Source organism: Stigmatopora argus, chromosome 14 (genome assembly GCF_051989625.1).
Source record: "Stigmatopora argus isolate UIUO_Sarg chromosome 14, RoL_Sarg_1.0, whole genome shotgun sequence".
Lineage (NCBI taxonomy): Eukaryota > Metazoa > Chordata > Actinopteri > Syngnathiformes > Syngnathidae > Stigmatopora > Stigmatopora argus.
The window spans coordinates 13,823,393-13,836,629 of record NC_135400.1 but is presented as its reverse complement, the minus strand read 5'-3'; the positions used below and the strand labels follow the sequence as shown (position 1 = coordinate 13,836,629).

General features: G+C 38.6%; 1 protein-coding gene across 3 annotated transcripts in view; it reads right to left on the bottom strand.

Annotated features, from left to right (window-relative positions):
* gcgra (glucagon receptor a) overlaps nucleotides 1–13,237 on the bottom strand; it is a 32,191-nt gene that overhangs the window by 3,016 nt on the left and 15,938 nt on the right. For 2 of the 3 annotated variants that reach the window (XM_077618544.1, XM_077618542.1), the window contains 9 exons: nucleotides 5,304–5,427; nucleotides 4,171–4,267; nucleotides 3,106–3,213; nucleotides 2,930–3,021; nucleotides 2,699–2,793; nucleotides 2,438–2,627; nucleotides 2,206–2,365; nucleotides 1,800–1,860; nucleotides 1,202–1,271 (listed from right to left, as the gene is read on the bottom strand). In XM_077618544.1, the coding sequence (XP_077474670.1) occupies nucleotides 1,202–1,271; nucleotides 1,800–1,860; nucleotides 2,206–2,365; nucleotides 2,438–2,627; nucleotides 2,699–2,793; nucleotides 2,930–3,021; nucleotides 3,106–3,213; nucleotides 4,171–4,267; nucleotides 5,304–5,357 (927 nt within the window). In that variant the 5' untranslated portion in view covers nucleotides 5,358–5,427. Of the gene's footprint in view, nucleotides 1–1,201; nucleotides 1,272–1,799; nucleotides 1,861–2,205; nucleotides 2,366–2,437; nucleotides 2,628–2,698; nucleotides 2,794–2,929; nucleotides 3,022–3,105; nucleotides 3,214–4,170; nucleotides 4,268–5,303; nucleotides 5,635–13,237 lie in introns of those variants that run through there. The other variant, XM_077618543.1, reaches the window with a different exon arrangement.

The window sequence follows — 13,237 nt, the reverse complement described above, 5'->3', positions numbered from 1 at the left end:
ATGGGGAAATTCTTGTCAGTTACAATCTGTCCAAGAATCCGAATGTCAATGGCATACAGCCATTAGCTATTATGATCCGCGTCCCAATTCCTTAGATGGAAAAGGGAAAAAAAGGGTGAATGTGGGAAAAAAAATGTCATGAAAATAATCTCTTAATTTTTGTCATATTGATTTTTCTCATTTCTACAAGGAAATTCTTTCTTCTGTATATGCTAAACTTTCTTCTTTTCCTCTGCAGGTTGTTTATTTCAACGCATAGCAACGACATTATTGTCATGGGAAAGACTTCAGGAAAAAGTGGCCTGCATCCTCTAATGGAAATCCCTTGTGACGTGACCTTTTGCACCAAGTAAGTTGTTACCTACTCACATTATTAGCATCAACACATTAGCAAGACTGTGGACTTTATGATTAGGAAATTGAAACAATAATCGGTTATTTCACAACGAAAAGCTACCAAGTTTAAGTGTAAAAATGTATTATGGATTCACACACAAACATGAGGTGCTTATTTCCTGGTCAGTGGATCAAGAATGATTTCTTTCCGCCACCGATGTGCAGCTTGAGCACGATTAAAATGGGATAAATTCAGAAAGGCTAAAACGGGAACCAGGCCCGTTGATCTCGGGGACAACGCAAACACAGGAATTCCTGCGCGGTGCAGCCCACTTAACCCGACGATTCATGTGTGGAAAATAGCAGTGTGTGTATATGTGTGTGTGTGTGTGTGTAGGACGGACCTGACATGACAGTCATGACAAATTGGACTTATGTAAACGTTCGCAAATGACCTTTGAGGAGTAAATAAGGACGGAGGTGTGGTCAGAGTCTGGTTCGGATGTGTGGCTTTTGATTTTTGCAGATGATCGTATACTCAAATGGTTAGAAATGCGCTTAAATGTGAGTTTAGAGAAATTCTGAATTTGTATTTGAAAAAATATATATTTAAAAAATACATACATTTTTCCCCCTCTGAACCAAAAAAATGATTTTCTTACAAAATTTAGAAAAAAAATACAATGGAACTTTAAATATTAAATAATATATTACTGAGAGACTCAAAAAAAGTATTTTTTAGGTCACCAATATCTCTAAACAACTAACTATCAAAATAGTTTCCCAGTCTGTTTAGTCTATTTATCACGATAGTCCTTTTTTCATTATAGATAAGACAGAAAGTGGACAAGTAAAACTGATTTACCACAACTGCCACCAATATGGGGGAACGTATAATCCACCAGTAGTTCATGTTTATATTCTGTCCCCAGCACCTGTAAAACAAGCACAGTATTATCAACATTTTTACCTTCCAGGCCAACTCTGAACATCTGAACGTGAAATGTTAATGAGGCGTGAGCTGGCCGCCGGGGCCGTCTCCCCAAAAAAGTCCTTTAGACATAATTGCCATATTTGGCTGCTCATAACAGAACAACTGCGTGGGCGCACTAATGAGGTGTTAGATTTAGTGTCAACATTGACTTGGTTGGGGAGTCAAACTATCTGCCAACATTTGAGTTCATGCAGGCAAGCCTCTTATTTAGTACTCAAACTTCACGTCGAATTTACTTTATAGCCACTGCTATAAACTTAATGAGGTGTCATATAAATACTATGTCTTGTATTTGACTTATTTCCGCTACCGTGATTATCCACGTATTCGCGTATTTGCTGCCATTGATATTGCCATCATTGGCAATGAATGAAGAGTGTTTAAGTTAGCGGCGAATGATCATGTTTCAGTGCATTTCATTTCAAATGAATTGGACGTTTCTGGACGTTAATGGCGTGTGGAAACTCACTCGTGATTCTCGTAGAGATATTTTGCGATCACCCAGGGAACAAGGAATAATAATGGTGTACCTGAAAAAAAAATGCCATTATTATTATAGTTATCACAATCAGAAATGTGCCAAATTTCCCCCCAAAAGAGCAAGAATGGACACAAAACCAAAAGGAAGTGACCCCAAAATGCCAGAAAATGTCCCCAAATCAACAGGAAGTGACCCAAGATCAACAGGCAGTCATCTGAAAATGCTCCAAAAGCAATAGGAAGTGACCTGGAAATGGTCCAAACAGGAAGCGACCCACGGGACCTCACTGAGCAAAGCATGCCCCGTGCAATGTTATTTATTATTTTTTTCCCCCCCAGAAACTGTATTTTCTAGTAATATCACATGATTTCTGAGCGGCAGCGTTTTAGCTCACCCCAGCCGATGCACAGGTAGATTTGGAAGTAGTTCCTCTCTGTAAACACGGTGATGACAAGCAGGTTGTGGAGGTAGATGCCTTCAACCAGGAGCCAATAGCTGTTGGCCAAGATGCTATACTGCATCATCACCGCCGCCACGCGACAGCTAACTGTAATCTGAGGGCCCAAAATCATTCGACTTCATAAAATAAAGGGAAAAAAATGGCATTTTTGCGCATTTCCACCCACCTGGTTGTTTACCAGCAAGTCCACGGGAGACACGGAGGCCCGGGAAAACCCTTGCTCCTGGTCCCAGCTCAAGTCCTGGGACGTGATGTTGGCCTCCATCAGGGCGTCTTTAATAAGAATGGACAAAGCTCGCAGGATGAAGGACGCAAAGAGGTTCATGTGGATGTTGTTTCGCATGCAGTGCAGTTTCCTGTTAGAAGAAGAATAGCTGGCCATCAATGGGATCATTCTCCCTTCAAAATAAAACTTTCCTCCTTTTACCTGAAGAATATAAGGATGCTTAGAGCCAATACCAAGGCCACCAGCGAGAGGGAATATCCCACCGTGTACATGATCCGAATGTGGTCGTAGTACCCCTGCATAGGCAAAGGATAGTTTGGAAGAGTCTTTTTCGGCTTGATTGAAATTAAAGATAAATAAAGGAACTCATTGGAAACCATCAATGGTAAAAGATGTCCACTCTGTTCTGTGTTAATGGTCTTAGCACCTCACCTGACTGGGCCCATTGGAGTCACACTCGCTGGTGTTTTTAGTAAGCCACTGGCCATTAGCATCACATTCCTGGTACACTAATCCGTGTTGAACTACATTTAAAAAGGGCATACACACATTTTAAAATGAGTGTGGGTCATGTTAATTCAGGATTTTATAATCGGCATCGCTCCTACCTTTGTGGTACCACGGTAGAAACCACGGACACGACACGCTGACCGTCGTGTTGGGCGGTCCGTCGGGCCAGCAGGCGTACTTGTCGAAGGTTCTGTTGCACACAAGCACTGTAGGTAGTAATAACAAAGAAGCAATATAGCTGAGACCATCATGCCGCTTTCATCTTCTGCTGGTGTCCTTCACGTTTTCATGGGTTTCGACCTGTCTTGTTTATCTTCACGGGGAAGTCCCATTTGTCTCAATGGGAAAAGTAACATTGTGCTCCAATATGGTCAAATTGAAAAATATTTCAATGGACTCAACTTGACACGGGTCCAACTGATGGCCTGTGTCCAGTTTTTATTGGCTGGCAGCAAGTTATGAAATGGCCCGCACAAGAACCTTAAATTCAGTCTATATTGTTTTGCACTTTTCAGCTTTAATACTAGATGGGATTAGTCGCCAAAACGGTGCCACTCTATTAATGCAAAAAAAACATGTTGAAATCTAAGTCGGAAACTGTAAAACTTCAGTTTTTTACAATAACAACTTACTGTATTTTGCTGTTTAATATACCTGGGTATATTAAATGATTTTTGATTTTTTGAGCCTCCTGTTTGTGCGCCATTTAATATACCCCTGGGTATATTAAACGGCAACTCCGCTTTTTTGGCAAGATTTGTATGGTGTTCATGGGGGCATCATTATAGATACTTAAGTTCATTAAAATTCCAAGTCAGACTTTATTCAGCAGTAAGTAGTTTTAACCTGAGCAGTAAGTAGTTTTAGTCTGCAAAACTTTGATGCCCCCCGTCACGGCATAAAGAGTGCGTAGTGGATCGTACCTTCCCGTTTGTGCATATATTAAATGGGGGGGGGATATTAAACGGCAAAATACGGTACTATATAAAAAGTAATCATATGTAGAAAAAAAACTAAGGCTTCTTGGTTCTTGTTTTTGATACCCCCGAAAGCTGTCTTCTGGCAAAAAAATTTCAGAGGCCCTGGATGATATTTCACTACCATTGACAGTCAGTGAAGTCCAATTCATTTGAAGTAGGAAGGCTGAAACAACAACAACTTACCAGTGCTGGGCGGGGTTTTGCTGTTGTTGTGCTCGCACTCGTCCATGTACAACATCCAGCTCTCTTGCAGCTTATCCATTGTGACGGCGGGGGACATCTAAAGCGCCGTAGGAAGTTGGGGAGGGTCATAACAGATACACCCGAGCTTTTATCGTTGCCCCCTAGTCGCCAGGGGGGGACCAAAGTATGATAAGAATGTGAGCTTGACAAAAGGCATGGCACAAAGCTCATGTATGTGTATAGTACAGTAGGCCTATACTATGTGGTGGGTGGGATACTATGACATAATCAGTGAGGGTGACCCACGTCATAATTTGTTGAGGTGGGTTGACAGGGTGACGTTACCCAAACGTAGTTAACTAAACATGGCAGTTTGCTTAGGTGGCCACCTTGCTCTGGATTGTGTCAGAGGACAGCGGAGGTGAACAAGAAACACTCTAACAATAGCGTATATGATTTCTAGTTCATTCATTCATTCACTTTCTCAATCGCTTATCCTCACAAGGGTTGCGGGGGTTGCTGGAGCCTATCCCAGCCAACTATGGGCAGTGGACACCCTGAATTGGTGGCCAGCCAATCACAGGGCGCAAGGAGACGGACAACCATTCACGCTCACACTCATATCTAGGGGTAATTTACTATGTTCAACCAGCTAGCCTAGCATGCATGTTTTTTGGTATCTGGGTGGAAACCGGAGTACCCGGAGAAAATCCACGCAAGCCCGGGAAGAACATGCAAACTACACACAAACTGGGATAATTTTCAAAATTATATTTATACAAAACTATGAATAAAAAGTTTTTTACAATTTTTTTATAGCATTTAACTCATTGCTTACCAATAATTACGATAGACGTCCAATTCATCTAAACTGGGAGTACTTGCAGTTTATGTTTCAGTGCCCCAGACCAATGAGTTAAATGAGATAATTTTCCCTAAAAAGTATTTTTATTTTTCTACATTATGTAACAATATGACATAATAATACAACACTTACATAATCCAAGCACTTTTACCCTTGGCAGATATTCTCAAGTCGATTTACAATTGAAACATATTCACACTGACTAGAATGCGGCTAAATTTAAATATGATATAATAATCTACAGCCAGTGTTGCGTTCACTGACCCACCTGGATGCTGCCAGAGACCAGCAGCGTTGCCAAAAGCAGGAAGAGCCGCGTCATTTCCCAAGTGGAGATTGGTATTCACCTCATTGGGGGGTGGGAGGGATCTTATCTGGACCGGCCACTCTACCTGGGTAACATACACACACACACACACACACACACGTCCACATACACATATACATGGGCAATGTCACGTAACAAAAGAACCAAAAGAGGAAAGAAGCAGGGCGGTGTCATCACATGGGAAGGTGTAGCACACACTCAAGAGGCCATTGTGAGTGATTTCCATCCTGCTCGGTCACTCACCTTGGCACGGAGTCGGTTTTAAGCGCGAAGCAGGAGAACGGAACGAAATCTGAAACGTTTCTGCAAAAAACACCTTGACAGTGGAAACATTTTTGGCTAAAACGTTTCAAATTTCATTCGGTTCTGGTCTTTGCCGAAGACAGATGCGCCAAGTCAAGACACGTTTTTTTTCTTTTTTTTTTTTTCCTTCAGCTGTGTTTTGTCTGAACATTCCAAACAAAGGCATGAAAATGTAAATGTCCGACGGCATGGGAGCGGGACGTCAGATAGCATCTAAAGCCAAGAGGAATGCTTTCCTAATGGGCTGTACAGTGGAATGACCTACAGGAAGCATTAGCTAATTACCTCGGGGGCGCCGATAGGCATCGGATCAGACTGGTCGCCACAGCCTTGTAATGTATGTATGCCATCTAGTTTGGACTGTAAGAAAGCTGCTGTGGTGTTGAGATTTGTGTGATTTTGTGCTGTTTTACCTCTCCTAAACAATATTACTTACAGATTAGTTGTAAGAGGGAGAAACAAATCGTCCTTCTTCACTGAAATGAAGGCAAATGCAGTTTAGTTTCAACACTCCAGTAAACTTAAGCAAAATCTTTAAACCAGAAAATGTCATTCCTCGAGGATTTGCGTGGGTATGCTTTTGCAAGATAAGAGAAGTTTGGGTCAAGATCTGGTCAAAAGTCAGATTGTGAAATGGGACATTTTATTTATTATTATTATTTATTTCATGTTCTGCCTGTGTGTGTGTGTGGGTTTTCTCTGGGTACTCCGGTTTCCTCCCTCATTCCAAAGACATGCATGGTAGGCTGATTGGACACTAAATTGCCCCTAGGTATTAGTGTAAACGTTAATTGTTGTCAGTCTACTTGTGCCCTGGGATTGGATCCAGCACCCCCACTACCCTTGTGAGGATGAAGTGGTTCAGAAAATGAATGAATGAATTTCTTTCACTCATTTTCCATACCACTTGTCCTCAAAAGGGTTGCAAGATCTTTTTTGTGGCAGAAATATGTTAAAATTTGAGTTAAGGCAACAATTTAAACCTTTTACTTAAAGTCTCAATGGCAATTAATAGAATGTTTCTAGTCAAAAGCAATAACCGTCAATCAAGATTCCCCCCCCCCCCCCCCCCCCTATATTCTATTTTAGTTATTGAGCTGAGCGTCATGTTTGTGTGTGCGTCTTGGTTGGGGCATTCAATTCTGAGCCCAATTCCAGCCAATAAAAAATGCTAATTAACACTTAGCCTAGCAGGAAATGCCCCTTTGACCCCAATATTTTTTTTCTTTCCATCTGCATCTCCATTGCACTCATGAACGTTGTGGGCCACAAGGAGCCCCATAAGGATGATTAACTATTCATCACATTTCCTTAGCGTATGTATGAAACATTCATATTCTGTATAATTCTGCAACCCAGCGATGAATACGAGTCCAGGAATGTAAAATATTCAGGGCAATATATATCGCGGAAGTAGCGTCACTAATTTGCTTGACTTGAAGCCGGAACAGATCAAGACAGATAAAAAAATGACCGCCCCCCCCCCCAACCCTCAACCACACGAATGAATAATCATGCATGCATTATCCCTGGAGACGTGTACACTCTTATATGATATGTCTGTTTAAATACATTTGCAAGAGCAAAGGGCGCAAGGGAGGTTATAATAATGTGTGATGAGGCGTATACATACAAGTGTTTAAATTTTTCATATAAGCGTCTGTTTTTCACCCAAAAAGCAAAAACATGAATATATTACAAAAATAAACATAAAAAAATGAAATAATTCATGAGAATGTCAACGATAGCTAAAGTCCAGCATGCAATGCTTCACTTTTAGTCACCAGGGAGCGGGAATCGGTCCCACACCGCTTGCACCCGAGTCAGGTAACTGTACCACTAAGCTAAAACACAAGATTTGGTTCATGCAATTTAACATATCAATACTTCACATTTAAACAATAGTAACTGCATTGTATATTAATTTAAAGTTTTGTTTAATTGCAATAAATAAACAAAATAAAGTTTAACAATTAAAAAATAATGATAATAGCAGAAAAAAATTGCGATAAGTGAAGTCGTGATAATCGAGGGAAGACTGTATATCAATATTTCAAAAATACGGTTATGTGAATCACTAACTTGACTGGACCTTTTAAAAGTATGACATCCAATCAAAGAGCATGACAAGTTCCAACCAGGAAGCAGGATTACACACACTTAAACTAATTCTAGTTTGTCTCTATTTTGCAGTTAAAACTACAACAATTATATGCTTGACATTTCTCCGAAAGACACTGATTAAGGTAAGGCAAACATTTTCTACTTAATATTGGGGTGTTTTTTGTGTTTTTGCTGCTCATTTGTGCATTGCAGTTTGAGTTAATCGCTTTCCAATTGTCTCTATTAGTGGAACTAATACGCTGGGCTGCTAATTTATGGGATGTTTTCAGGGAATGGAACAAACTTTGGGATTTTATATTCATGTTTATGGTTTATATGATTGTTTGCTCTTTGAAGGAGAAAGTATATAATGTTGTTTAATTGCTTTTTAATGGGATGTTGACCAGAATAGATGCCAGGACTTTAAATACGACAATATTACAAATAGATGTCTTTCAATAACATAATAATAAATATTGATGAATGCAAGGTATGAAATAATACAGCTAAAATGTAAGGCACATAAAAAAAAACGGATCATAAAACTAAACAATTGATATTTACAGAAAATCCATCAGTATACTATAAAGACATCCGCCCTCCAATGAAATTAGGGCTTAAAGTTAGATGTAAAATGAAATAATTATTCCTCGATTGCCGTACTGTAATTGCAGTGATTAAAAAAATATTAATTATAATAATTTTCGACTTTTCAGATCCTTCCAATATCATTTTTTTCTTCCAAACATAAACCATGAGCAGAATTTGTTTTGTAATTTGCATGAAGTCCCGCATAGCTAAAGGCTAGCAAAGATGCACGGCGGGCAAATGCTCCAAACGTTCCATTGTTATCAGATGACTGTCATTCTCATCATAGCATCTCCAGCCTCAAGCATATGTGTGTGTGTGCGCCCGCGTTTGACCTTGACTCATCTTAAAAATATGTTTCAAACAAAACAAAGCCTTCACATTAACGCTTGACAAGAGTTGTCCTGCATGTTTGCTTTGGCGGTCATTCATTTGCGTAACATCAGTTCGGGCCACGCTGCAGGGAAAACAAAGCTCTATTATTCAAATAATATTCAACTCATTTTTGGGGGGGGAGAACAGTTACGTCTGTGAAAAGGTTTGACTTTAATCTCTGTTGAGCCCCTCCAAATGCGTACCGTGTTGTCATTCCATTTGTCGGCACACGCAAGCGAATGAATGGTGAGTGCCCTCCAACAAAATAAAAGCAAGTAGAAAAATGAAATTTCACGATACGTACTTGAACATTTTGCAGCCCACGCCAATTTTTTGGTGAGTGGTGACAATGTTTTGTCTGTCAATGACAACAAATTTTCAAACAAAGGACGCCATACAAATGAGACTTTTATAATAAGCCGTAATTTTTTTTCGTCTATTTTAACGATTTTTTTAGCGGTAATGAACTCAACCTTGTTTATAGAAAAAGCAGCAATATTCACTTAATAGTTTATAACAATTTTTTGTGAATGTTAGCAATGTTTTGTCTGTCAATTACAACAAATTTTGAATAAGCCGTAAATAATTTTCGTCTTTTTTAACGATTTTTTTTTGCGGAAATGAACTCAACCTCGCATAAGTTTATAGAAATAGCAGCAATATTCACTTTATAGTTTAATAACTTTTTTTGTGAGGGTTAACAATGTTTTGTCTGTCAATGACAACAAATTTTCAATAAGCCGTAAATAATTTTCGTCTTTTAACGATTTTTTTTTTGCGGAAATGAACTCAACGTCGCATGTTTATAGAAATAGCAGCAATATTCACTTAATAGTTTAATAAAAAAATTGTGTGTTAACAATGTTTTGTCCGTCAATGACAACAAATTTTCAATAAGCCGTAAATTATTTTCGTCTTTTTAAACGATTTTTTTAGCGGAAATGAACTCAACCTCGCATAAGTTTATAGAAATAGCAGCAATATTCACTTCATAGTTTAATAACAACTCAAGTCTTGTGTTCTGTTGTGTCAAATGGATACAAAGCATGACGTGTATATTTGTGAACAATTGCTTCCACGTTCTTGTATCGTCAACAAGCGCATAACCTTCGCCTCTGTGGTCGTGGCCTAATTTGGTCACTCTCTTGTCAAAAGGATTATTAGGGCGCAATACTTTGATTAATTCTCTTGTCTCTCGACGTGCCTGTTCTACCATGTTTGCAAAATATGTCACAACAAACAGTGTGTTCAGCACCCGGCCTCCATTGTTCTCCTACGCATCAATTATGAATCCATATAAACAGGGAGGGTTGGCAGTGCATGATCATGGTTCAGTGACAGCGATAGATGTCCAATCCATACACTTTTTGCACTACAAGTGTCCGTAAATATATTTTTTTTGTGGCGATACCTTATATATTTTGATTATTTGGTCAAAGGTTTTGACATTCCATACATTTGAATGAAAATCATTCTTTTTAACAAACTGGAATATCTTCAAGATGACTTCATTGATCAATGTTTTATGTTTCAGTCAATTTTAATTTGTCGATATCTCGATTTAGATTAATTTACTGTTACAATAGGGTTGGGCAATCAGTTTAAAATATGCCCAACAAGTCTATTTAGATCTCTGTATGTAAATATATATATGTATGTATATATATATGTATATATGTACATGTGTACATGTATATGTATATATGTATATATGTATATGTATATATGTATATGTATATATGTATATATGTATATGTATATATGTATATATGTATATGTATATATGTATATGTATATATGTGTATGTATATATGTGTATGTATATATGTGTATGTATATATGTGTATGTATATATGTGTATGTATATATGTGTATATATGTGTATATATGTGTATATATATGTATATATATGTATATATATGTGTATATATGTGTATATATGTGTATGTGTATGTATATATGTGTATATATGTATATATATGTGTATATATGTATATATATATATATATATATATATATATATATATATATATATTTGATCAAATATGAGATTTAAAATGACATCAATTGATCAAATTTTCCTTATAAAGTTGTTTTTAAAAAGCATCTGACACCAGTCAAAACCTGAATAATTTGTGTTACACTGAAACGCCAAAACCTGAATAATTTGCACTACACTGAAAATATTCCGTTAAAACACGACTTGAATTTTTGGCTTTCCGCCCAAAATCCTTATTTCTCATTTTTCTTCCTCAAACCGAAACTTCCGTCGAGCTTCCCATGCGTCCGACATCATTAAATGCTTACGAGCACTCTGTGCAAATTGCTCCCGTTTCCTGTATATCAAAAAGTCACATCCCTCAACCCGCGTACGACCCGACGGGAAAACGAGAGGCCGTGAACGGTTAACCTGTGATCTTAAGTCCAAAAGCAGATGGTAGCGACAAAATATCTAGGAGGATGCACACGTGCGGTCGTCCGTGACCCTGTTGTGCTTTTCCCCCCCATCATCTTCCTAGTTTGCGGCCCACGTTATTGATGTGTTTTTGTCCAGTGTCTATAGGGGTCACATCTGGTGAATATGCGTGGCAAACAATGACAAACGCCTGTAAAACGTTGCCCATTCACCTTGGTTGTTCTGCCGTCGTGTGTGGGACGACTGTGAATGTGCTCGCTCGTCATTGGTTGTCAGGGTGAAGTGGTTGACAACTGCGAGCCCATAGTTCAAATTAACAAGAGGTCTTTTATTTGTGGATGCTTTCTGTTGCCTGTTGAAAAATTGAAGGTTTTATAGATTTTTCCTTTTGTTGTTGTTGTTGCTTTACTCTTTGACATTGAAATCAATTGACGTTTTGGTTGAAAATGACATTATCATTGAGATTTATCGCAAGACTCGTTGGAATACATGATGCAAGTTGATTTTAAACGGGTTAGATTTGGTCTGATTGTTTTGAATAGTAGTCTCTTGCCAATAAATGATACCAGATTAAAATCTTAGGTTGTTATGTTAAGGTAACGGATAAGTGCTTTGCAATCTTCAAACGGGAAGACTACATTGCTGTTTATTTATTTCCTGACTGCCAAAACTAATTCAGTTTCCAGCCGTTATTCCCCCATCGAGACGTAGTCCGTCATTCATATTTTTGCATTTTCAAACTCTCACCCGCTCAGTTCTTCTTTTTGTTGTTCTTGAGTACACAAACTAAAATTGCTACCTTTCCGTTATCTCTGGACGGATCAAAATAAAATTAAGCACGTCTATAGCAAACATTTATTCGCATTGATCTATGGAGGCAGATTTTTTACTTGTCTTTTTGGCAAAAAAATTGAAGCCTTTTTTGTGCCAGATTGCCCAGCCCCATGATAAAAGATTCTTCCTGTCTGTTGGGATTTAGCTTTGTTTTGGCACAAAACATTGAATTTGACAGAAAAAAATTCTTGTTAAATAGTTCCTAATTAAGCCAGATGTGAACTCCTCCACAAAAATAACTCAAAAAATCCACTTAGAAACTCATAAGACCAACTTCTTCAGTTTAGTGTGAATAAATAGTAAATAATGTCCTTTCAGCCATCATTCGTCTCTACCAGTCGAAATGGATCAGTCGCAGTTTGTCGCCATTCAAGAGAGACAATATACAAAATTAAAAATGGTATAATAACTTGACTCTTTAAAATATAGGTCAGTGCTTCTACTAGTGTCGAGGCCAGCAAAAAAAAACAAAAAATAACACCCCCGCCGGCCCTGACCTCAACTATCAACTTAGCCTCAGGTGTTGTGTAATTTTCGCCCAAATAATCGGTTACCCTCAGGCCCCTCCGAGTCGGAGCCAGCTGATAGTTTTTTGCCTACCGCAGCTGCTTGCATATACGTGACAGTGACACCAAAAAAAAAAAGGTTCAGAGTGCATTTGCGCCATGCTATCACTTCACTGACATTCTAAGAAAAAGAAGAAAAAAAAAGAAAAGAAAAGAAGCCTCTCGCTTTTGTTTATTTTCCCATGTCAAAATCTGGGTTCACTCGTCGCAAGTGACCCGACTTGGACGGAGAGAATTAAACACGCACATTAGTTCGGGTCACCCGAATACACACAGAAAGCGAGATACGGTAGAAGGACGTTCAAATGGACGTTTGGCGTACGTGAAGTGAAGACAACACGGTCAGACTCGCGTGGCAAAGTTAGCATCATTCATTCACTGAACTGCAGCCTCATGTGCGTGTCATAGACGTGTCATTTCGCTCATGCGTTAGAAATACAAATTAACTCCAGGCTACTTTTTTTTCTTCATATTTGCTACATCCGAGCTTTATTTTTGAGAAATTCTGTGACTTCTTTAAGGAACTATTCCGGCAGGAGTTTGACTGGCTTTTTTTTTTAACGGCGACATGAAAAAAGTCGGAAAAATGAACAGGTAATAGCAACGGTAAACAGAAGCTAATTAGGCAGTTAAATAGATGAGCACACGGTAATTCACATATGCCGTTTCGAGCTTAAAGAAACGGTTGG